Consider the following 24,832-nt stretch of genomic DNA (forward strand, 5'->3'; position numbering starts at 1 on the left):
TTTGCAGATGATGTATGTGTTTTCAAACTTCACACCAATCTATCTCCGAAGATATCTCGCCTTCAAAATCATGGGTCAGTGCCCCTTTACAACTCATTTGCGCTGGTATAGGAATTGAACCCTTGTCTTTCGAGTAGAAGTCCAATGCGGTACCACTAAACTACCTCCACACGTTTCCAGACGCCATATAACAGCCTAGAAAATGGGAAGCAGGAACAATTCAATACTTTTTTCTAATGCTTGCCGCGCTGACATAACATCCCGGGGTAGGTGAATGCGTGGCCACGAAAGTAGATTAAGGGCACCCCAGCCACGCTAAACTATGATTCTAGGGAACCTCTGGCGCGAAGCGTCGCCATACTGCTTGCCTATTCAAGTTAATCCACCGAAAAACTACAAAACGAAAGCGCTGACACAGTGTAGACGTCTTTGATAAGTGTTATTCGCGAAGCCCTATTTATTTGACCTTCGAAGCAGCTAAGCAGACTTCGGACACCTAGGAATTGCTGCTGCTCGATCGTCAATGAGATCGGTGCAGTAAACTGTTCTCGAAATATGTGTGCTTCCAAATAAAAAAAAAGATGCAGCCCTCGGTCTAACGACGACTATGGTGGACTCCAAGCTTTCTCACGATGTATTCGTTGGTTGGGAAATCACAAATTGCGGGTGTGTGCCACTCTGGAGGTGCGCTCCACTTTTTTAGAATACCCACACCAACTATAGGGTGCATCTTTCCGTATGCCTAACGGTTGGGTTTGGGGTGTACGGCTCGAATCGGTACCTGCTGCATGGCGTTCAGTGAGCAATTCTTTGAGTGGGTTCCGAATTGATGTTGTAAACCACAAGGTGTAATGTTGGGACTAATGTCGTAAACTTCGAAATTGAAATTTGAGCCAACCGTCCTCTGACTAACAGCCTGAACGCCGAACCACCTGCATGCGTAAAATCGACGTACTCGCTCAACGACGTGCGCCCGTCCGAAGAGGCCTTGAGGCAACGACGTACGCCTTGACGCCCATCCGAAGAGGCCGCAGAGGGCAGGTAGCCAAATAGGCGCTGCAACGCGCTCGTAAACCCAACGCATTCCAATGCATCGCGCAATGTGGCTTGACTACCCCGGACTCAGCTTTGTGGCGCCCAGTTGAACCATAGTTAAAATTAAATAAAACAAATAATGCCTATTCTCACAAAAGTACGTATATTTATAACAGGAAACCCTAAAACAGTTCTTGGGACATTAAAAACGTTAAGCATAAGTATGCTTGCTTTGCAGGCACCGAAGCTTCCGCTACTTTTGGCGTAAACGCCCTTGCTCTTTTCGTTGCTAGTTGCTCCGAGTGTTTTCTGAAGTTGTCTGCTCTCCGTATTTGACAAATTACTCAGTTCTATCACATAACTAATATTTAAGTTACCTCATTTATAAATTAGCTTTCTTATTTTGCGCTCTGACCGCCAGATATCATCACCGCCAGTCGTCGACATCAACATTGTGCGCCTGAAAGTTTACGTCGATCTCTGAGTGGCTCTGACTTGGGCGTGACAAGCGCGTAGCACTGTATTCGCGTACACAGAGTACGCCGACTTTACGCGCGCTAACGACGCGAGGCACGGGTGCATCGATTTTACGCGTGCTTGTGGTTGGGCCTTCACAGCACGCAGAAAGACGCATTATTTGGTTGTCGTCTGAGTTTCCCAAGCCGCTTCGACCATGTCGATATATTGCACATGGATAGACCCGCTTCCTAACACCAGAGACCCAGGTTCAAATTGGACACGGGAAGCGTTTTTGTCTTTAACTTCATCCGTGATCATTTATCCTCATCGTCAAAGAAAGTTGGCCCTCCTACAGGGCGTATTGGCGTGCAACGTTGTGAGTAATGAAAATAAAGCTTCGCTTTATTATAGGAAGACCTAACGCCGCACCATTCTGTTTACCGAAGAGGAACGGCGCAGGTAACTTGGCCAGGCAGCCGCTTCCACGGTCGGTCTTTCATGACCGTAGTTTTTGTGGAGCTCAAGTTCGCTACACTACAACTACACGTGAGTTGCAAAACGAACTAGGCACCCTTCTTCACTTTCTGGCAGCATTTCCTAGCCCACAAACGAGGCAGTTCCGTGTGCGCAACCATCGAGACACACCGCACTATATACACAACGTGATCGTTTACTGACACTCCCTTTCCTTGTAACGAGCACGCACAATAAATTCCTTCCCCGATTAATGCTGCGACAATTCGGGGACCAAGGAAGTTGAAAAGAAAGAGTGGCAAAAAATGGAGGAAGCTCACACTAATACGTAAGAATTAAAGGCAGCTAAGCTGTACGCTGCCATCACGACGATCACGACGGTGTAAGCCCACCATTGCAGCCTATTTTCTTCTTCGCTGCCGAAACCGTTCCTACCATAAAAGTGAGCTTCGTTGAATTTTTTGAAAGTCATAATAATTCGACATTACATAACCTAGGTGGGGCGTATGCTAGGACGTGTCCTTTTGGTTCCGAGCAAGTGTCGCCGTTATCACGGCGAACGCAGAGACTTTCTCATTCTGAGCAAGTGTTCCAAAGATTACAGTGAACGCAGGAGTTTTTTGGTCAATCTTGGCGGAATTGAAGGCCGACTAAAAATGGCTGCTCATGTCTTTTTGGCGATGGTTTATGTGGGTGGCCACAAAATCGGGCAAACAGGGATCTTGGACGTCATTGAAGAGGAGCCAGAACGTGAAACGGCGGTGGGGAGCCTCCACTGCTTCACACATTGTCTTTATCATAATGATTATTTTTTGGAGCTTGCAATAAAATTGGTACGATTGTTATCAGGGCAAAGCAGATATTTCCAAACCAAACTTGAACTTTTATTTTGTCTTCACTGGCACTTTAACCTTCACTCACCCGCACTCGTTGTTACATGTTTCACTGATTTTATTTTAACCATGCACGCTAATAAACTGCATACTTACGAGATGAGATCAAGTGCCACCCGGGACGAGACCGTCCTTCAAGGGGACATTCACATTGCCAAGGTCAGCCAGCAGACTCCGCATTTCTCGCAGCCGTATGAGGCCACTACGCCTTGCCTTGTCTCGCGCCTTAATTCTCATGCAGTTCAAGCACATAGTGATACAACCTTAGAGCAATACTTTCCGCTCGCTTTTTCTTTTTCTGAATTTTCAAGTATTCCTGCATTTATTCCTTCTTCTTTTTATCAAATAGCTGAGAATTGACTGCAGCGCTATTCCAGACAATTTCTGTATATAAAGGAGCCCCAACTGCTAGGAAATCAGCAGTTGGACCTACAGCAGCTGAAAGACAACATGGTAAGAAAACTTCCAACTTCTTGACGTTCCACAAATCTAATCGATCAGTGCAATTCGTACGGCTACGTTGGGAAGCTTTATCAAGATTCTATTCCTCTATTCCTGCGGCAACATTCTACCACCAATTGTGTCGGTTTGCACTTATCTGTGTGAAGGATAGAACTTTACTGCTACTGTGGAGGCACCTGTATGAGTGTAAAAATGGTACCACTCAAATTTTAAAACTGATGCGCTGCAATTAAAGTAATATATGCATGGTATTAACTTCACCATGGCACCCGCCGCGGTGGCTCAGTGGCTAAGGCGTTGCGCTGCTGAGCACAAGGTCGCGGGTTCGATTCCCGGCCGCGGCAGCCGCTTTTCTGATGAAGGCGAAAAGCAAAAACGCCCGTGTGTACGAGATTTCGGCGCACGTTAAAGATTCCCAGGTGGTCAAAATTAATCCGGAGCCCTCCACTACGGCGCGCCTCATCGCCTGCGTTGCGTCGGCGCGTTAAACCCTACAATCAATCAAATCAATCAAACTTCACCATTGAAGTAATCACAGAAAATGTTCTCCATTAAATTCTCTGTAGCCCTATCGCGATTTCCAAATGCGAATCGAATGCACAAAGATTTCGAATGGGTTTAATAATTACTCATTAAAATACACTCCCAAACGTTTTTCCACCAGAAAGTGTAGTACTACAATTTCAGGAGGGCGAGACGCAAACAAAGCCACCACGCAGTGTAAATAACTCCTAATGCCCCAATTCCTACGCTGCATAGACATATAATAGCCCTCATAAACGCCGTTTCTGAAAAAAATATGCCTTCGTGACCTCCTACAATGGTACTGCGCAAGTCTTGTAGACAGTCCTTCATCGCACATAATTAAAATAAAAAGAATTCAAGTTAACGCTAGACTGATTACCAGATATTGGGTGCTGCCGATTGTGTCTTTTATTTCAAGAAGTGCCGCAGTGAAAAATCGAGATTATCATGGGGCTTAAAATAAGGCAACCCTATACCTACAAGATGAAGGTTAACCGCACGCTCACCGATGGTTTTTGCCCACGGCAACAATGCCTGTGTTCACGAACTTCGTGAAGTGTATTGGACGTTTCTGTGTGCAGATCCGTGCCTGCATTGTCCTGGCTCTGGCCACCAGCGCCTTCGCTGGCTACACCGGCTTCGGTGGTTACGGTCTTGGCTACGGCCTCGGCTACGGCGGTCTTGGCTACGCCGGATACGGCCTGTCCAACTACGGTCTGGCCCACGGTGTCGGATACTCTGGTCTCGGCCTCGGCTACAGCTACGCCCCAGCCGCTGGTGTCGCCGTCGCTGCCCCAGCTGTTGCCAAGACCGTGTCCACCTACCACGCTGCTCCAGCCGTGACTACCGTCGCCCACGCTGCCCCAGTCGCCACCTACGCCGCTGCTCCAGTTGCCACCTACGCTGCTGCTCCAGCTGTGACCAGCGTCGTCCGCTCTGCTCCAGTCGTGGCTGCTGCACCTGTCGCTACCTTCGCCCCAGCTGCCAGCTACGCCGTCGCTGCTCCAGCTGTCACCAAGACTGTTTCCACCTACCACGCTGCCCCAGTGGCCACCTATGCTGCTGCCCCAGCCGTGACCAGCTTCGTCCGCCCTGCCCCAGTTGTGGCTGCTGCTCCAGTCGCCACCTACGCCGCTGCCCCAGCTGTGACCCGCGTCGCCACCTACCAGACTGCTCCAGCCGTGACCAGCTTCGTCCGCCCAGCCCCAGTTGTGGCTGCTGCTCCAGTCGCCACCTACGCCGCTGCCCCAGCTGTGACCCGCGTCGCTACCTACCACGCCGCCCCAGTCGCCACCGCTGTCGCTGCTCCAGTCGCCACCTACGCCGCTGCCCCAGCTGTTGCTACCACCACCGTTCACCACGCCCCAGCTGTTGCCACCGTCGCCCACGCTGCCCCAGTCGTTGCTTCCTACGGTGTCGCCCACGCTGCTCCAGCCTACGGCTATGGTGTTGGCCACCTCGGCTACGGTGTCGGCCACTATGGTTTCGGCCATGGTCTTGGCGCCTACGGCCTGAACTACGGCTATGGCCTTGGCTCTCCCTTCGACTACACCACCCTCCTCCGCAAGAAGAAGTGTAAGTACTCCAGAATTTTTCTCTCCAGCTTATACAGGCAAACACGTAAAATAAATTCATTCTAGGTTCATTGTACAGAATGAAGCGAGATTTGTAGCTTTTTCATGATTTCCGGTATAATGAAAACATTTTTTTTCTGTGAAGGTAACCATGATGTTCGGGCTATTCTTACAGGGATAAAAATTTTCACAATTTGGTGATACCCGATTTGGCAAACGTTCTGTTTCAAAAGTACAAAAACAAGAACCCAACAGCCGATGTGTCAAGTTGAAGTGAGGGAACCTACTACAAAGCGTTCCGGATACTTACAACCCATATTTCTCAGCAGATTGCGAAAGTGGTAAAATTCACCTATAATGAGTTGCCTCTGCCGCAAAATGTTCTGTAAGACTTTCGTGGAATGTTGTATTTTCCCACCTTACAGTCTTGTGTATTCCCAAACCTTCTGTTCCTGCATGCATTTTGGTACGAACAGGCATTTCTAGAAATGGGATATTAAATAATAGGGCAATGTTGAAAAATTATGCAACACTTGAAAATTTATTGGTGGTTTTATTTTTTTTTCAGAAACATCTCTCCTAGGATTCAAGCCAATTATCTACGAAGAGTTCGAGATTTACCAGATCTCGACGGATGCATTGATATTCTCGGCACCGCGACTGCGGCACGAGAAAGATGCGAGAATAAACTGAACGAATTCACTACTCTTGTGTCCTTTGTGGCTGCTCTTGAAAAGACTCTTTGCACTTTGCTCAAGCTGCAGCCTGCTTTTTCTTTTAACTGTTGTATCCAGATTGCTGGGGTAATATGTAAGGTAGAGAGGTGAAATCTGGGAGAAATCTACAGAATTTTCGACAACCGGCTCAGGAGTAGAGTTTCCTCGCTGTCATGACTACTGTGGAGACAGGTGTGAGATCAGTTATCTTCCTCTTCCTAGCATACAGGTACATGTCAGTATTCATGGTACACGAAGGATGACCAGCAACTATGGAGCCTTCGCTCGATTTATCAGCCTGTACACAACTGCGTAAAAAATAGAAAACACATTAGTTGTCATTCTTGGGGCACTTCTATCCAAAGTGTCTTGGTGCAGTACTATCTGACCTTTATAAAGCTTTGTCTTCTGTGTCTTTCCTTGCGCCTTTCCGGGTGTTGCTCCAGCTGGTTTCTCGGAGGGCGTTGTGTTGGACTTTATTTTACATTGGTAAGGCATTTCTTTACATGCCGAGACTGTGTGCCAGGGGGAGCAACCCGGGGAAAGGCAGGTGGGGGAGTGGGAGCCCTACTGAAGTTAAATTAGATAACGCTTGCCTCCGGGTTCCACGTCCGTGGGGCCAGAAATAGAGTTGAGGTCTGCAATTGGCAGTTCAAGCGTGTATCATGTTCTCTGCTCCTGAAGATGGTGGCATCCCTAGAGCATGCTGGCCAGAAGGAACGTTTTCGCTGTGTATACCCGAATGTAGACATGTCAAAACTCTCTGATGCCTGTGCTACATGGTAACTTTCAACTGACAATTGCACTCTCGCCCGCAACTGCTCCCTATGTATTTACAATGGGGCACTCGATGGATAATCGGTTCAACGGCCTTCCGAAGGCCTTTGAAACGACCGTGTAGCACAGGTATTAGTTGTGGTTGTCATGGTTGCGTCCGCCTCGCGCGACGTTTTTGACGGCTCGGAGGTTAACGTCTACTGTAAACATGCATTATGTGAGTTCAGTATACACACACAAGGAGAGAGGGAGAGCTGTTTAATGTGAACTGGTGAAGGGATTCTGCTTACAGCAGGGCTTGCTACACCTGATTGGGATGACTACTTTTATGTGGGATGCATGTAGGACATTGCGGCGGCAGGAGAGAGAGGGTAAAAAAAAGAAATCAGAAGAGAGAAAGTTTATTGATTTGTAAAAGAAACGCTACAATAGCAGATGTATTCAGACGAAGGTCCCGTAGTTCATATTGCACAGGGACTCTCGGTCTATTATACCATAGAAAAATACAATGAATGCATCCAAACATAAATTAGAGTGACAAATCTTAGATTTACATTTCTACAGTAAAAGTAAAAGCAGAGCAACATTAAAAGAACAATAATAAAATATACTAGACGAAAAGGATGACTGCAATGCACCGACGCGCGAAAACAAAACTGAGAAAGCGAAAGATGAACCAAAATATTAAAAAAAACAACTGCGCCGAGAAAGGGAAGAACTCGGAACCAAGAGGAAATGTATATGAACATCACAGCGCGAAAGAGTATATATCTTTTACTACATACAAGCACTCTGTAAGGCAAGACTTATCGTTTTTTTGTGTGGTTCACAGTCCCGCTGCAAGCGAAGTACAGTTTGCTGTACATGCACAAGTCCGAACAACGTGTTTTATGTCAATTTCCACGTATGTGTTTGATCTGCCAATTTTCCATTTCCTTGCTTGCCACTTCATCGCTCCACCGTTTGACCTTTTATTTAAAGCAGGTGATTGGGCTCTTCCTTCATCTTGGTAGATGATGTGCGTGCTTTCTTCCGGAAGAAAACTCATCTTTGCAACAAGGGCCGGCCTAACTAACGCATGTTCAAGGGATGCCCTCGGAATAAATATTTTAATTGTGTGGCAGTCCAATTACAGTTGTAGGAGAGGAAAACTGTAAAGAAACACTGAATAATATTCTTTGGGGCCAGGTGGGTTGGCTGGCTTCATAAATATCCAACGCCGGCCGACTTTTAAGGCATTGCGAGCAAGGCCGGTTGTGTGTGGCTCCATACCTAATAGCGAAACTTCACTATTATATCATAAAAAAACACAAAAACACGCATTTGTGCGCAACTTAGTTTGAGTATCAACTGTCTCAAAAGCCTGGGTGCCTCAGAAGCTGATGCAATATAGGGAAATGGGCCCATGGTCTGCTATCTGTTGGTTGTGGTTTCAGAGCCCGCAAATATTAGGCCTCATTTGCTTATAATGCAAGTGCAGTCACAAAATGTATTGTACAGAGTTCCTTTTTTTTGCTAAAAATAGAAAATTGTTAGTCCTAGGACTTGAAATATATTCCTGTTTTTGAGTAAGAATAATTGCATATAGTTTTTCAGAAAGAAAAACAAGAGCAACGCTAAGAATCCCCAACAAAAATTACTTTATACCGCCATTCTGTTGCCCTTTTGCTCCGCACGGAAGGGTTTCAAAATTTATTGAGAAAATGACGTTTCCTTAACATAGCCAAGAAATCATAAAACAGAACAAATGTTTAATATGTGGGGAAGTGTATGTTTCCGAAGCAATAGCCATACTGTCAGTCTTACTGAATGTGCGTGCGATATTCGATGTAACATTGGCCGACTAGACGATGCTATCACATAGACAATGACCTATCCGAATCAGATTTCGGCCTTGATACCCAAGATGAATGCCAAAGTATCGCCTTATTCACTATAATGGGGGAATACAGAAATTTGGGCAGATATGAGATATGATTAAGTTTTAGTCAGCAAAATGGTACCATTTGTTCTATCGAACTGACGCACTGAGATTAAATTCAATAATATTTGTTCGAATGAATGTATCGGCAAGTGCGGGACCAGCTTGATTAGTCTTTACAAACCCAAATGACCCCAGTAGCGGTAATACAGGCATCACGTAAATGTTAACATGCCCTTAAGGGAATCTTTTGGAGACACCATTCGGATCATTCGACCGACATTGATTGGGAATTTTTCCCAGCTTCTCTCGCCGATGAGTAACAAGCAGACAACATTTTGAATACCTTCATTGTACAAAGAATACCCGTAGCCGCCATCGCCACAGCGTAGATGAGAAATGAGAATTCTCACCTCACACGTCCATTCGACGTTATTTCTCTTAAGGTTATTCATTTCATTAATACGACCAACCACTGTTTTCCCTCACCATGCCAGAAAAAATTCTTTGGCTCTGCCCGAGCGCGGCCCTTAAATAAAAGATGCGGTATTTTTTGTAAGATTTACCGTCATACGTAACGCGCGAATATGGTTCAACACCTACCACAGAAAAACACAATTGCACAAAATTTTACTTCATTTTGTATTTGCTAATTTTCTCGCCAAATGAAAATTATGCCAACAATTAGCAAGAAGCTATCCGCGCGTACCGGTACGGGTCACCATGTTCTCCACCTCAAATCGCAATGAATGTGGTTGCGGCAATTGGGATGCTTGTTTAGGGCTTGGTAGGCTTGCCGGAGAACTGAATTACCTACGGCCAAGCAGGATTTCCGCTTATGTAAAGGAGGGAAGCTCTGGCAGCTAACGTTCGCGCGTTTATGGGCACGCCACGGGCGATTTGTTCTACCGAAGAGCTGAATTATAAACGCCACGCAGTAAAGCCCATCCTTATAAAGACTGTGACGATGATGATCATGACCTGATTTACGTTTTGAGGCCTATGGGTAGACCACGGAGGGTTTGAAATCAGGCCCCCATGCTTGCGTGTTCGGTGTGACGGTTCAAATCTGGAGCCCTTCCTGTTGATTATCGCTAACTTGCTGGACAGGTTTAACTTCTTATTTTTTTTAATTTACAAACTACCCTTCAATCATACTAAGAAAAATTGTGTGGGCTGCTAATATCGTTCTGGGAAGGAATAAAGGTAAAGGTAAGTATGGGGAATTTTGTAAAGCGGGCCCATCGTCCCTCAATACTCGCGATTCCCGGTCAATCGTCCCACTTCGTATGTTCTGTGATAGAAGGAATACAAACAACGACAAAAGCTTAGGTTCTATAATGGCAGCTTGCGGAGAGAGCACAGTCCCAATTACTATCGTTTTCCACCATGGAAAAAGCATTTCGCCCTTGCCTGAAAGTACACTGTTCACTAACGAGGTACGGGAAAGGGTACTCCCTTGAGATTTTTCTCGGCAACGTATCGAGAGCATTTGACACGTGCTGAAAACGAAACAACACGCAAAGAAATCTTATGCAATCCAAGAATGCTATCAGCTATTCCGTAAGTGTAGGTACCTTCTTTTCTAAATTCCACACTAACAAACTTTCTCTAAAAGCATGGATAGAAGTGCGAGGGCTTTTGGTGGCTTGGAATAACGAGCGCATTACGTTTTGTAAACTCCAAACTAGTGACACTCTTTTCACAGAATGTCTGGCTGCCGTTTTCTTTTAACATGTCCTGATGAGACCCCTAAAGGGAAAAATTTGCCCGGTATCTGCTTGCTTCGTTGAAAATGTGGACGAAAGATGATAGCCGTTGGGCGCCCTTGCTTAGTGAATGCCTCCCCTCTTTCTCCCGCGCACCTCTCATGCTTTTTCTCTTCCGTCTCGCTCCTCCCAAGCTCAACACGCTACCGCTTTGCTCAAATCGATTTAAATTTACCGCGGTCCACTGTTCTACGCCGAAAGCCTCGATGCCAGCGCTCCCGTAGGCGGAAAGGCAGGTAAATCGAGCCACCCTACTAGAGTGTTACCCTACTGCACAAGCGTCCCAAGCTGAACGTGAAAACTATCAAGTAAAACCCTTCGTAACTGTTGCCGCTTCATTTTTTGTAAATACCGCTAGAGAAACCGTGAACGATCACTTTTGTATTTTTCTGGACATATTTTTTATTTATTCGCTCATCCGTCTATTTCTAATAAAGATAACACTGAGAATATTCCTATTGTATTGGTGTCCTCCCCCGACTAGCGTAACATTTTGGTTTGGGTCAACAATGTTGTTGAGTACGAACATTGCCCCCGGACTTGTTTGTTTAGATTTGGCGGTGGGTGCATAAGCCCATCGCGAATATTCTGATTCACTTTGGCCGGTTGGCTTAATTGAGGGGCAGACAGACAGACATACAGACAGACAGACACACAGACACACAGACACACAGACACACAGACACACAGACAAACAGACAGACAGACAGACAGACAGACAGACAGACCAAAAATTTCGCGTTCAAGTAGCCCAAGAAAGGCTATAGTCTTTAGAAGTTTCCGATTACACCGTACTGCAGGGGTCGGCAACCTGCGGCACGTGGGGCAGCAACATGTGTCTCCCTGCCCGACCACAGAGCCCGCCCCTTCTCTCGTCCCTTCCTATCTGTACGCCCACATGGTAGTTTTGACCTAAACTGGGGTTACACAGAAAACAAGAAAGGTCGCTTCCAGTTGCCATTGCCCCTCATATTTAGACTTGGCGAGCTAACGTTCGCCACATTTACCCTCAAGGTTTTCTCTTTGCCGGCAAAACCCCCCCTCACTCCCCTATTTGACATTCGCCCCCAACCGTGTCGGCTTCATTCAACTCGGCCCTCCACGTCAACACTTTTCCGGCCCCCGCATTGTGGAACCACGTTCCTTAGTGTAAATAAAGAAGGCTTCTTACCTTATGATGTCACTATGCTCTTTGCTTTGGGTAGCACCTGGTGGTCCCTTATGGCGGTATGACATGGACATGTCAATGCGCAGACGGTGAGCGTGTGTATTTTTTGTATCATATGCAGACAGTACACAGCAGTTTGAGATAGATGGCGAGGCAGTGGGAGTGGTAAGCGAATATATATACTTAGGCCAAGTTGTGACCCCAGATCCCAACCATGAGGCAGAGATAATTAGAAGGATCAGAATGGGATGGGGTGCATTTGGCAGACATTCTCAGATAATGAATAGCAGCTTACCATTGTCGCTGAAGAAGAAAGTGTATGACAGCTGTATCTTACCGGTACTCACCTACGGGGCAGAAACTTGGAGGCTCACTAAGAGGGTTCAACTTAAATTGAGAACGACTCAGTGGGCAATGGAGCGGAAAATGATAGGTGTAACATTAAGGGACAAGAAGAGAGCGGAGTGGGTCAGGGAGCAAACTGGTGTTAAAGACATATTAGTAGAAATTAAGAAGAAGAAATGGACGTGGGCAGGGCATGTAATGCGAAGGCAAGATAACCGCTGGTCATTAAGGGTAGCAGAGTGGATCCCTAGAGAAGGCAAGCGTTGCAGGGGGCGGCAGAAAGTTAGATGGGCAGATGAAATCAAGAAGTTTGCGGGGATAAATTGGTCACAGTTGGCACAGGACCGAGGTAATTGGAGAATAATGGGAGAGGCCTTTGCCCTTCAGTGGGCGTAGATAGGCTGGTGATTATGATGATGATGATGCAAACAGTGCAAAATCCTGATGATGAAATCACGCTACTAGTTGAAAATTTGACATTTTTTTATGTGTCTGGTAGCTTCCGCAAACCAAACGACGACTTGTAAAATGTTAAAAAGGAAACCAAAGAAAAAAAAGGACGTATTACAATCGACATATCCCTTGGCTGCAAATGTGCAGACCCGGGTTTAAATCACTTCGGATCACAAGTGTAGTTATATTTATTCTTTTTAGTGGACTCCATTTTCTTGACGGGACAACCACAACAGCTATGGCGGTTTTTCGCAGAATGCGGCACCTAATTCTTTCGTCTCATACTGTACTCAACGTCACTGTTAAAATAATTACGTTGGACTGTCATAGTTCTGTTTGTTTTCATTTATATCTATCAGAATGGCTGCTTAACATTACCTTGGTTATAAACACCAAAATATTAAGAGGGGGTGATTAGAAACTAATTTGGATGACGATTCCAATACTCCCTAATGCTAAATTTGGGCTCACCGCAAACTGAGCCATTCTCGACGAGAGTGCGTAGCTGCGGCGTCTGAGGAAGTGATGGAGTTATCAGCGAATGCACGCCGGCGCGCGCTAATCGGGCGTTGTCTCATAGCGCGTCACTGCCGGGTGGGTTGTGGTGGTGGTGATTTATTAATAAAGCAGGGAAGAGAAAAGATCTGGGGATATTGTTGAACTCAACGGGGAATTCACTCTCATACAACCTAGTCCAGAGAAAGAAAGGGTACATTCAGGACAGGAAAAGAGAAAGAGAGGGAAGAAGGAGGTGAGTGGGGGACAGTCTATGTCGCGTTAGTCTCGTCCGAGGTATGTCTGGCAAGCATCCTCGGCATACCCGGCTCCCCATTAAAGGGGCCATGAGGACAGAATACAAGTTAGTTTGATTCGAAAGATTTCGTGTTTTATAGTGCTCTTATAGCGTTTTTCTGGCAGAACATGTTGCCGTATTCACTGAGAAATTACCAATTTAGGTTAAAATTTTGATTCCCCCGCCAAATCGTGCGTTTTTGGGACGTCAGGAAGGAAGTCATCAGCGCGCGTATACAACTAACTTGCACTGCAGATTCGGCTGCAGCGATGCTTGGCGCGAGTCCTCCCAGATGGCGCTACCATAATCATGCACGCACCCTTGTCTGCAGTTGCTTTGTTTTTTGACCGCATTTGCACCTGACTTGTTTTCGCTACTGTAGAAAGTAAATGTTTCGTGGAACATGGAATATCCTCGACAAGCACGGTCGCGTAAGACAACGTCGCTTATGCCAATCGGCCCGAAAGCGGCGAAAATACGGCGAAAATACAACCCGAAAGCGGCGCACGGCTGTGCAGCTAAAACAAGCATAGTGTGCACAGTTTCAACAACAGTACGCATCGGTACTTCTACGTTTACGTATCCTTTGGCAACTTCCATGGTTTATCCACCCATTCTTACTGCTATTAAAAGAATGTGCCCTGAATTTAAACGCAAATAGCTCGTTCGGCAAACTTATAAGCTGTGCCTTATCTGCGTTTGCTTTCGCCTGCCTCCGCCAATCGCAGAGCTGGATGGCATGACATCATAGGATCTGTTGCGGGAAATGAGCCAGTGGTTAGCATGCCATTCCCTTTTTTCCTAATTATTTAGCTTATTTGAGCAAAGTGTGCGTTAAAAATGGTGTCAGTATGATTCTAAAGAGGCAATCTTTTGAATGAACCAAGCTTGTGTTTTGTCTTCATGGCCCCTTTAAAGGAGCCCTGAAGACAAAATACAAGTTGGTGTTATTCGAAAGGTTTCGTGTTTTATAGTGCCCCAGCACTTGTCTGAATGCAAACAATGCTTTATTCACTAAGAAATAATGAATCTAAGGTAAAATTTTGATTTCTCTGCTAAATCGTGCGTTTTTGTGGTCTGCAATAACATCACCGGGCCTTGTTTACCGTTAGTGAACCTGGGTGGTTCCACCACACCGCCGCAAGCAGTTTTCTGTCTTTGGTTTGTTTGAGAACGTATTTGTACCTGGCTTGTTTTGTTCATGGAGACAATCGTTTCGTAAAACATGGTGCTCGCTTGACAAACATGGTCACGTAAGACATCGTCGCTTGCGTCAATAGGCCATGGTGTCGCCTGAAACAACCCCAAAGCACCGCAGTCCTGTGCAGCTACACCAAGCATAGTGTGAGCAGTGCCAACATCACCATACGCATCGATACTTCTGTGTTTACGTGTGTTTTACTAACTCCCACTGTTTGTCCCACCATTCTTAAGGCTTTAAAAAGAATGTTGTCTAAATTTAAGTGCAAATAGCTCGTTCGGCAAGCTTATAAGCTCTGCCCAATTTGCGTTTGCTTTTGCCGCCACATAATAATCTCAGCCACATTGGCAAGTTGCAAGGAACTACTGCCAGTGCAAAACGCCCTAATATGGCGGGAGGCCATGTCACTAGCAGCAGTGTCATCAAGACTAGTAAAATGATTAATAAAGGTATCTGAGAGTAGTTGTTCTGGTATGATAACATTCTTTCTTACAATTTTAATCGGCTGAACCGAGCTCCGGTTGCGGTTCATCATGCAATTTTGATTGATTGTAGGGTTTAACGCGCCGACGCAACGCAGGCGATGAGGCGCGCCGTAGTGGAGGGCTGCGGATTAATTTTGACCACCTGGGGATTTTTAACGTGCGCCGAAATCTCGGTCACACGGGCGTTTTTGCTTTTCGCCTCCATCAGAAAAGCGGCCGCCGCTGCCGGGAATCGAACCCGCGACCTTGTGCTGAGCAGTGCAACGCCTTAGCAACTGAGCCACCGCGGCGGGTCATCATGCAATTTTTTTTTCACATTAGTCTGCTGTCATTGTGGAAGGAGGTAAATGGCTGGTAATGATAGTTTGATTTGGCCTTTCGTAGCTTGTTTAGAAAATATTTAAATAGTTTAAAATCAGTTGGGTAACGCTATGCGATGAACTTCAGGTATAGCTTCGTTCTAGCTCTAATTTTGTCAGGAAGTTCATTCGTTACCCATGGTATGCGTATCTTGGCAGGGCGTTTCGCACTGTTACGCAAAGGGAAGAGTTTTTGATAACAGCATGTATTTGCAGAAAAGATTCATAGCCAGCTTAGCATTCCGCGCATTGTACACATTGTTCCAGTGAGTAGATAACATTTATTTTCCAAAAGCTTCCAATTGATGCTGTGTATTCAGTTGAAGTTCATGGGACCATGCTTTTTGGGTCTTCACTTCTCTTTTTACACTAAGAAAAATGGGCATACCACCGCGGTGGCTCACTGGCTAAAGAGTTGCGCCTCTGAGCACGAGGTCACAGGCTCGATTCCCGACCGCGGCGGCCGCTTTTCTGATGGACGCGAAAAGCAAAAACGGCCGTGTACGAGATTTTGGCGCAGGTTAAAGGTCCCCAGGTGGTAAAAATTAATCCGGAGCCCTCCACTATGGTGCGCCTCATCGACTGCGTTGCGTCGGCGGGTCAACCTACAATCAGAAAAAATGTGCATATTATCACTTACACTGTGTCACAACACACCGGCTTTTACACCTTTTGGATTAAAATTGGTAATGAATAAAGCAATACATGTGAATGTGGATGTATTGATGGTCTCTCTGGTCGGCGCGAACATCAGACTGTAGTAACCATGAGTTGCTAGCAGCGTGCGAAATTGTTGTTCTACAGTGCTGTCAGCTAACATATTTGTGTTGGCGTCTCCGGCCCAGATGACATTATACTTATTGTCGGAGACATATTGAATGAAAGTATGAAGAAAACATATGAAGTCATCGATATTCCCAAGCGGTGGTCGGTAGAACACGGAATACACAGTTTTCGCATATAAAACAGACAAAACTGCGTAATTAGCGGTAATAGAGCAAACATCTTCTATAGGTGGTACACAAATATCTTCGCCAGCGAGCAAGGACACTCCTTCTCCACGTGACGCTTTTCTTTATGTGGTAAAACAACGAAAATCCGGCAGACGCCAAGGAACACCGTAGTCATTTTACCAATATTCGCACAAAATTATGAAAATCAAGTTTAAAGTCTAGGCTGCGAAAACATACGTCCACCTCCAGCTTTATTCCGGGCGGACTGGTAGTTCAAGTGGAAACAACGTGTCACTTGAGCACGCTCATTTCCAAAAAATTCAGAACTTTAGAAAGAAAAACTCGATCTGCGCGAGACATAGCCGTTTGAGGGATCATTTTATGGCCAGGAGGGGCTAGCTGGTCTAGATTATCGGCCCACTTTATTCGGACATTGCGCCCACCTTCATTCTTCGTAACGAGTGTCCTCCCGTTTCGGTGCGAGGCGAAACAATAGCCATTTCGTGATGCCCACTCTTTTGCAAGTTTCAGTAGTGCTCGATTGCGTGCGGTGAGGTTTTCGGAGATAAAGTGACTCGGCGCGACAGTTTGAATACATTTCCTTTAGTCAAGCCACCGATCATGCGACGCCTTGTTCGCGAAGCGAACGATAATTCCTAGGATCCTGTCGGCCCTTCAAGGTAGTCGATGTATATCTGTGAGTGATCGCTAGTTCATAGGTTAAAGTGAGAGTTTGCAAGCGATGTTGTTTACGTTGGAAAAAAGGCATTCATCTTTGATTTGTTTGATGCCATAAATTTCCATGTTTAGTTTGCGGCTGTCGTACTCCAATTTGTTTACTACAGCATACATTTTGGAGAGGTCGTGTGGCGTGCAAGTTTTTTCGCGTTTGAGGACCCTGGATTTCAGAGATTTCATTTCACCGTCTTGCCTTGCGACATCAGCGGGAACTTGATGCTTGATTTGATGTTTTGATTTCGCTTACGGTTTCTTTGAGAGGCATCAAATAATCAAGCTTCCCGCTTACGTCGAATAGCATGGCGGCAAGAGTCTGCTAATTTTTTGTTGGGCAGACTGGCCTCATCTTCGATTTTCGGCATTGAGGACATCGCCAAGATTTTTTGTACTCCTCTCCTTTTGTCGTAAAGGTTTCTTCAGAAATGCCAGAATATTTACGAAGGTGGCACTGGCTTGAGCAATAAAGGCATGACATTACACGCTCATCTGGCTCATGCATTTCAGCGCACGTGGCGCCCCGTTGATGAGTAGTCATGAGACATATCCGAAGAATGACGTCGGGGCAGAAATATTACAACTTTACGGCACAATGCTTTAGCGAAAACAGAAAGAAAATAGAGGCAGTAAAAATAGGAGAGCAGCAGCAACGAAGCCGCAAGAGTACAGTCGTTATAAGGTTGTGAGGCGAGTTGAAAGAAAACTGAAAGTTGTCGCAGGAGGACTTAGTCGAACGTCAAATACCCCCCCCCCTCCTCCCGCCCCGCTGCTGCTGCAGACTGAGGCTTGGGTAGAGTCGGTGTCTTCTTTCGTAGTTCCTTAAGGCGTTGCTTTATGTTATAGATGTCAGGAAACGGCCCAGGCACTTGATGGCGCAGATACAGAAAAGTTGAATGCTTCGCGATGACTGGCCAATCTCCAGGACGACACAAGGCAGTATTCACGGTTATGCAGCAGGTAGCCTGGAAAGTGGACACAAGGGGAATTAGTGGAACATCAGCGCCACGGCGCTGCGGCTGCCGACTGATGTACGCAACATTCACGACCATCACGACAGCCTAAGACCACGATTGCAGCTGATTTGCTGCTTCTTCGCTGCTGCAACGACCTCTACTCCATCTATGTTGCTGTAAGTGTGAACTTCCTTCATTTTTTTTTCTTCAGGCGATAACCATTGAATATCACCTTGAAGAGGCGTACGATATGCCGTGTCTTTCTCGTTTCGAGCAAGTGTGGCATTTTTGTTTTCGAAATGAGCCAGATACACCTAACGCAAATTTGAGAAACAAGCAGAAGTTTGTTACCGGAGCTGTTACATGATATATTTTACACGTGAGCTAGGGACACGTAAAACAAGTTATTAAAGTAATTACTTTACATTTAAATCTCAGCAACAAGTACTTAAAATTATGCCGCGAACTTTAGCAATATAGCAATATTTGGGTGCTAAGCTTGGATTTTGCTCAGACTGAATTGAAACCCTCAAGTTGATGATGCATTCTTATGAAAAATTTATTTAAATTGACTTTCCAAAATTCTGCTATTGAGTTTTGGTGGAAAAGGCAATAAAATATGCATCAGGGTCTCAAGAAAAGCAGAACAATACACCTATAGGAGGTGAGTCCAGTTGGCCCCGTTAGCTGCTCTTTTCGAAATATTCTCTAAAATAATTATCTTGGCCATGCATCACGGCGCTAACGAAGTAAGCAAGCTCTTAAATGCACTGCCACGAATTTCCAAAATGCTTCACTAGAAGTTTTTTCATATCTTATTTTTCCCGTTGAAGTGGTTCGTACTCTCAGATGGAGGAAGGGGGATGGGGATACGCCAGGGCTTGTAAGCGGCGGCTACTTAGTAAACTACTCAAACGATAAATGTGGGAGTAAAAATAAATATAACCAGAGTTATTCTGTCGGAACGGTGGGGGGGGGGGGGGGCGAGGGACGCAATGAAATCATTGTTTCACATCTCTCTTTCATTACGATCAAACCTTTGGTTCACTTCGTCGTTGACATCTGCGGTCGGATCTATCGCCGATCTCCCAATTGCCGTCTGAATTCATAATAGGCCAGCTCCTAAACATACTGACAAAGCTCTCTAAAACACCAACGAAACAGTCTGAACACTCAAGCCAAAAGCACTCTCCCATTGGGCAAATGCATTTGGCTCGTTTTAATCCGTAAAGCAGGAGAATCTGGCTCGTTTTCGATACGAACCACGATCTGCGTGCACGTTTTCAGGGGGTTATCTCAACTATTGTCTAGTCACTCGTTTTTTTAGGGAAAGTTGCCGAGTGTTTTTTTTTTTTTTTTTTTGTCACTGCAGCTTTATCCGACTCAGTTTCGGTTTCTGGATCTGGCTCAATTCGAGAAAAAAAAAAACGCCTCAAGTGTGGCCACGAATACGGCGAACTGTGGAGTTCTTTTTTTGGCCACTCTTGACCAGTGTCCCAATGTGTGTGTGCTTTGTTTGACATACGTGCGTCGGGGACGCCGGGCGGCGTGTTTGCAAACGCTTCGCTGCACACAGCAGCCACGTGGCATGTGTAATGTCACTGCGCGCACTATTCTTTTGGGCGCCTGCTAAAAGGTGCCCACCCGTTCGGGCTGTGTGGCCTCGAATGAGAGTACTCAGAACTAGCGCTGACAGCGTGTGTTTGAGCCCCAGCAGATTTACCTCCCTGTTTTTTTAAGCCTTACATTTTGTTTCTAAATTATATGTCTTTTTCTGAACACAAATATACGTGTTCGTTTTGTTAATATTAGAGATTTGGTATGTTTTAGGTCACTTTAGGTTCAGGACGCAGCCAATGGCGACATTTAATTACCGTCCTGCATCGTGCGAACAGACATGTCACGTGGGTGGCAGCGAAGCGTTTAGAAATGCGCCGCCGGGCGGCCGTCGCGAGGCACGTGCTCACGTGCGCTCGGCATTTTCTTGATATTTTTGACTGCTGATGCACGAAATAACGATTTGCTAAACAGCTTCCCTGTTAAAAATCTTTTTTAAGATCAGCTTGCTTGATTCTTTCTTAGAACAAGTGCCCAGGGCCCCGTTTCGTTTCGTTGGTGAAACCTTCATTGATGGCCGTACAGAGCAATCGCTGACCAAGTCTTAGGTAACCCACAAGGGGGCGTGAAGGGTCCGCCTCTCCGCGGCATCGCGGGCCTGCTGGACGCCCAAGAGTTGGTCGCCGAGACTAAGGCTGCGTTGGTGCCGTGCGGGTTTTTATTAGTCCCACAGCATACCAGTTAAAATGGCTCCCTCCGTGCAGACCTTGCACATATTTAGCAGGTATGTACCTTGATATAGTCTGTGATATTGTGCCGTTAATGGTTACGCGTCTTCAGTTGTCCGTGGGCCACCGCCCGCACGCTGGGCGGACGGTGGGTCTATCGGGAAGGCAGAGGTCCTTGTAAATTTCTTTGTTTGTCTCCCGCGGACGACGGTCGCAAGCGCGCATGGCGAGCGCGCGCCTTGGCGCATGCCGCCTCGTATCGGTTGAGATGTATCTCCGATGCTTCTCCCATCTGCGCCTCGAAACACTGAAAGTCTAGATTCCGCTGGACTTGGCGATTGCGTATGACGCGGGACGGTCGTGGTGAAATCCTCCCTTTGACAAAGTTTCCGAACGCTTGTCTCGGGTAATACCCAGTTTCATGCGAGCCATTGATATTTTAATCGGCTGCGAAAAAATACAACTTTGTTTATTTTGAAAGAACTGGGCTTCAGTACATTACTAAGCTCCATTCCATCAAGGAAAGACAGTTTTAAGCCGAACAAACGCACGAAGTATTGAAAAACAATCGTTTTGCGCCGTGGTCACCCCATGTGTCATGGAGGGAAGTGGCCTGATATACGGTAGCACTAAAATAGTTTTCAGCGTGTTACCTGCGCACTAGCGTTCACGTGATGCGATAAACCGTTATTAAGGCCCACTGAAAATGTCCAGTAGTGTGTCTTAGCGATGGTTTAACTTGGCGTCCGCCATTCGGGCAAAAGATTCAGGGACGTCATTGAAGAGGAGCCTGAACACGTGGCCGGGCAATTGCCGCTCCTTCCCATGTTATCTTTATTGTCTTCATTATTTTTTCAAGCTTGGAATAAAATTTATAACCGTGTTACCGAGGCAAAGCAGTCTTTCTAAATCAAACTTGAACTTTTATTTTGTAGTCATGGCCCCGGTAAGCATATCCTCTCCCACACTCGTTGTAATATGTCCCACTGATTTTATTTTATCCATGCCCGCTATTAAACTACGTACTTTCAACCTGCGATCACGCGCCACCAGCGACGACGACATCCTTCAAGAGGTGATTCACATTGTCAAGGACAGCCAGAAGAATCCGCATTTCTCGCGGCCGTATGAGGCCACTCCGCTTCGCCTTGTCTTGCCCCTCATTTCTCATGCAGTTCAAGCACATAGTGATACCAGCTTAGAGCACTACTTTCCGCTGACTTTTTCGTTTTCTGAATTTCCAAGTTTCTCGCGTTTATTTTTTCTTTCTACCCATTTACTAAGACTGGACTACAGCGCCTTTCCAGGCAAGTTCTGTATAAAAAGGAGCCGCAACTGCTAGGAAATCAGCAGTTGGACCTACAGCAGCTGAAAGACAACATGGTAAGAAAACTTCCAACTTCTTGACGCTCCCCAACTCGCTTCGAACACTAAAATGCCTACTGCCACACTGGAAAGCGTCACCCAGACTCAATTCCTCTATTCCTGCGTCACCATTCTACCACCAATTCTGTCTGTAAGCATTAATTTGTCTCAAGGATACAACTTTACTTCTATTATGAGGGCCGACGTATTGATGTAGGAAAAGACACCTGTTAAAATTTAAAACTGATGCAATCCGAGTAACCATGTCGCATTACTTTCAAGGTAGAAGTAATGAGAGAAAAGGCTCCTTACTATATGTAGCGTATACCCCACGCGAATTGCAAATGCAAATCGAAAGGACAAAGATTTCGATAAGTTTTATTATTACTCATCAAAAAGCCTCCTCCCCCTCATAATTATTGTTACAAGAAAGTGTAGTGCCCCAATTTTAGAAGGGTGAGGCGCAAATAAATACACTGCAGCGTGTAAATAACTCCTAATGCTTCAATTCGTACATTGAAGAGACATATAATAGGTCATCATAAACGCCGTTTCCGGAAAAATATACCCTAATAAAGTTTGCGGCCTCGTGCAATTGTCCGGCGGAGGTAAAAAGAAATCGCTTTACCTCATACGAACAAAAAGTAACAACAACACTATGCTACCTACCAGATATTGGCTGCGGCATATTTTGCCCTGCATATCAAGCAGTGTCACAGTGAAAACTTGAGAATATCAAGGTGCTTACAATAGGGCTATCCTATACCTGCAAAATAAACGGTAAACGAAGCCTCAGTGATGGTTCGTGCATCAGAAAGCAATGCTTTTATTCCCAACCTTCAAACAGTGCATTGGGCGTGTTTGGTACGCAGATCCGCGCCTGCATTGTCCTGGCTCTGGCCACCAGCGCCTTCGCTGGCTACACCGGCTTCGGTGGCTACGGTCTTGGCTACGGCCTCGGCTACGGTGGTCTTGGCTACGCCGGATACGGCCTGTCCAACTACGGCCTGGCCCACGGTGTCGGATACTCTGGTCTCGGCCTCGGCTACAGCTATGCCCCAGCCGCTGGCGTCGCCGTCGCTGCCCCAGCTGTTGCCAAGACCGTGTCCACCTACCACGCTGCTCCAGCCGTGACTACCGTCGCCCACGCTGCCCCAGTCGCCACCTACGCCGCTGCCCCAGTCGCCACCTACGCTGCTGCTCCAGCTGTGACCAGCGTCGTCCGCTCTGCTCCCGTCGTGGCTGCTGCTCCAGTCGCTACCTTCGCCCCAGCCGCCAGCTACGCCGTCGCTGCTCCAGCTGTCACCAAGACCGTTTCCACCTACCACGCTGCCCCAGTCGCTACGTACGCCGCTGCTCCAGCCGTGACCAGCTTCGTCCGCCCCGCCCCAGTTGTGGCTGCTGCTCCAGTCGCCACCTACGCTGCTGCCCCAGCCGTGACCCGCGTCGCCACCTACCAGACCGCTCCAGCCGTGACCAGCTTCGTCCGCCCCGCCCCAGTCGTTGCTGCTGCTCCAGTCGCCACCTACGCCGCTGCCCCAGCTGTGACCCGCGTGGCTACCTACCACGCCGCCCCAGTCGCTACCGCTGTCGCTGCTCCAGTCGCCACCTACGCCGCTGCCCCAGCTGTTGCCACCACCACCGTCCACCACGCCCCAGCTGTGGCCACCGTCGCCCACGCTGCCCCAGTCGTTGCTTCCTACGGCGTCGCCCACGCTGCTCCAGCCTACGGCTACGGTGTTGGCCACCTCGGCTACGGTGTCGGCCACTACGGTTTCGGCCACGGCCTTGGTGCCTACGGCCTGAACTACGGCTATGGCCTTGGCTCTCCCTTCGACTACACCACCCTCCTCCGCAAGAAGAAGTGTAAGTACTACGGGGATTTCATTCTCAAGCTTATACAGGCAAACACAGAAAATAAATTTATTCCAGGATCACCATACAGGACGGAGCGAGATTTGTAGATTTTTCATGATGTCCTGCTGTAATGAAAACATTTATTTTTCTGGGGGGATAACTATGATAGCCCGGCTATTGTTGGAGGGAACGAAATTCTCATAGCGGAGTGATTTGCGATTTAGTAAACGTTTTGCTTAAACCGTACAAAACAAGATCCCAGCACTTGAAGTTTCAACTTGATGTGAGGGTACCCGCAACAAGTCTTAGGTATACTTGCAACCCATACGTTCTTCGCAGCGACGTGCGGAAGTGGTAAAATAACTTATATTGATTTTCTTATCCTGCAAGTTGTTCTTCAGGTGTTTCGGGAAGCGATGTATTTTTCTAGCTTAAAGCTCTTCTGTATTCTCAAATATTCTCTGCCAGTATGCATTATCGTTCGACCAGGCAATTAATAGACACAGGATACTAAAAAATAGGGCAATGTTGAAAGATAGTGTAAAGCTGCAATGTTTAATTATGATTTCATTTCTTTTTTTCAGAAACACCTGTCGTAGGATTCAAGCCAGTTATCGACGAAGATTTCGAGATTTACCAAATCTCGATGGATGCATTTCTATTCTCGGCGCCGGAACTGCGGCACGAGAAAAATGCGAGAATAAATTAAACAAATTAACTAATATGCTGTCCTTTATAGCTGCTCCTGAGATGACTGTTGGCTCTTTGTTCAAGCTGCAGTCTACTCTTTCATTTGTCTGTTGTATTCATATTGATTGCATAATATGTGAGGTAGAGAGTTGAAATCGAAGAGAAATCTTCAGAGTTTTTGACAATTGGCTAAGGCGTAGTGTGTCGTCACTGCCATGCCTCCTTAAGAGACAGGTCTGCGATGAAGGGAGTAATACTTTTAAGGAACACCGGAAAACGTCGAACATAAAAATATGATTTAGAAACACTCGTCCGTATTTGGTTTAGGGGTTACGAGATGCCAGCAAGATTTCGGGCAGGACCACATTGGCATCAACACAGCAAAAGCAACACACACGGAAGTGCTGGACAGACAAGATAACAGGCGCTTAGAATTGAAGAGGTCACCGGCACACATGCTAGTAGCAAACTAAAAATATGGGTATGTGTAATGTAAAATTTTAATATCACATATCTGCTGGACCAGACCCCGTTCTCCCCTTCTCATTTCCCACCACACATTTTCTCTCTAGTTTGCGATATTCT

General features: G+C 46.5%; 1 protein-coding gene across 1 annotated transcript; it reads left to right on the plus strand.

Annotated features, from left to right (window-relative positions):
• The first annotated feature begins 3,252 nt into the window (after positions 1 to 3,252).
• On the plus strand, positions 3,253 to 24,280 carry LOC144146567 (uncharacterized). Its single transcript, XM_077678510.1, has 5 exons — positions 3,253 to 3,314; positions 4,430 to 5,423; positions 21,573 to 21,718; positions 22,573 to 23,566; positions 24,142 to 24,280. Coding segments are annotated over exons 1-5 (2,139 nt in total). The 5' UTR covers positions 3,253 to 3,311; the 3' UTR covers positions 24,144 to 24,280.
• Positions 24,281 to 24,832: the final 552 nt, after the last annotated feature.

This window comes from Haemaphysalis longicornis, unplaced genomic scaffold, assembly GCF_048455015.1.
Source record: "Haemaphysalis longicornis isolate Haplotype H1 unplaced genomic scaffold, Haemaphysalis longicornis Haplotype H1 scaffold_7, whole genome shotgun sequence".
NCBI classification, from domain to species: Eukaryota; Metazoa; Arthropoda; class Arachnida; order Ixodida; family Ixodidae; genus Haemaphysalis; species Haemaphysalis longicornis.

Excerpts from the sequence above, each read along its gene's own strand:
- LOC144146567 (XM_077678510.1), top strand. Across the intron at positions 5,424-21,572 it reads CCTCCTCCGCAAGAAGAAGT|TTTCCAAGTTTCTCGCGTTT; the intron begins GTAAGTACTCCA and ends TCGTTTTCTGAA. Across the intron at positions 21,719-22,572 it reads AGCAGCTGAAAGACAACATG|ATCCGCGCCTGCATTGTCCT; the intron begins GTAAGAAAACTT and ends TTTGGTACGCAG.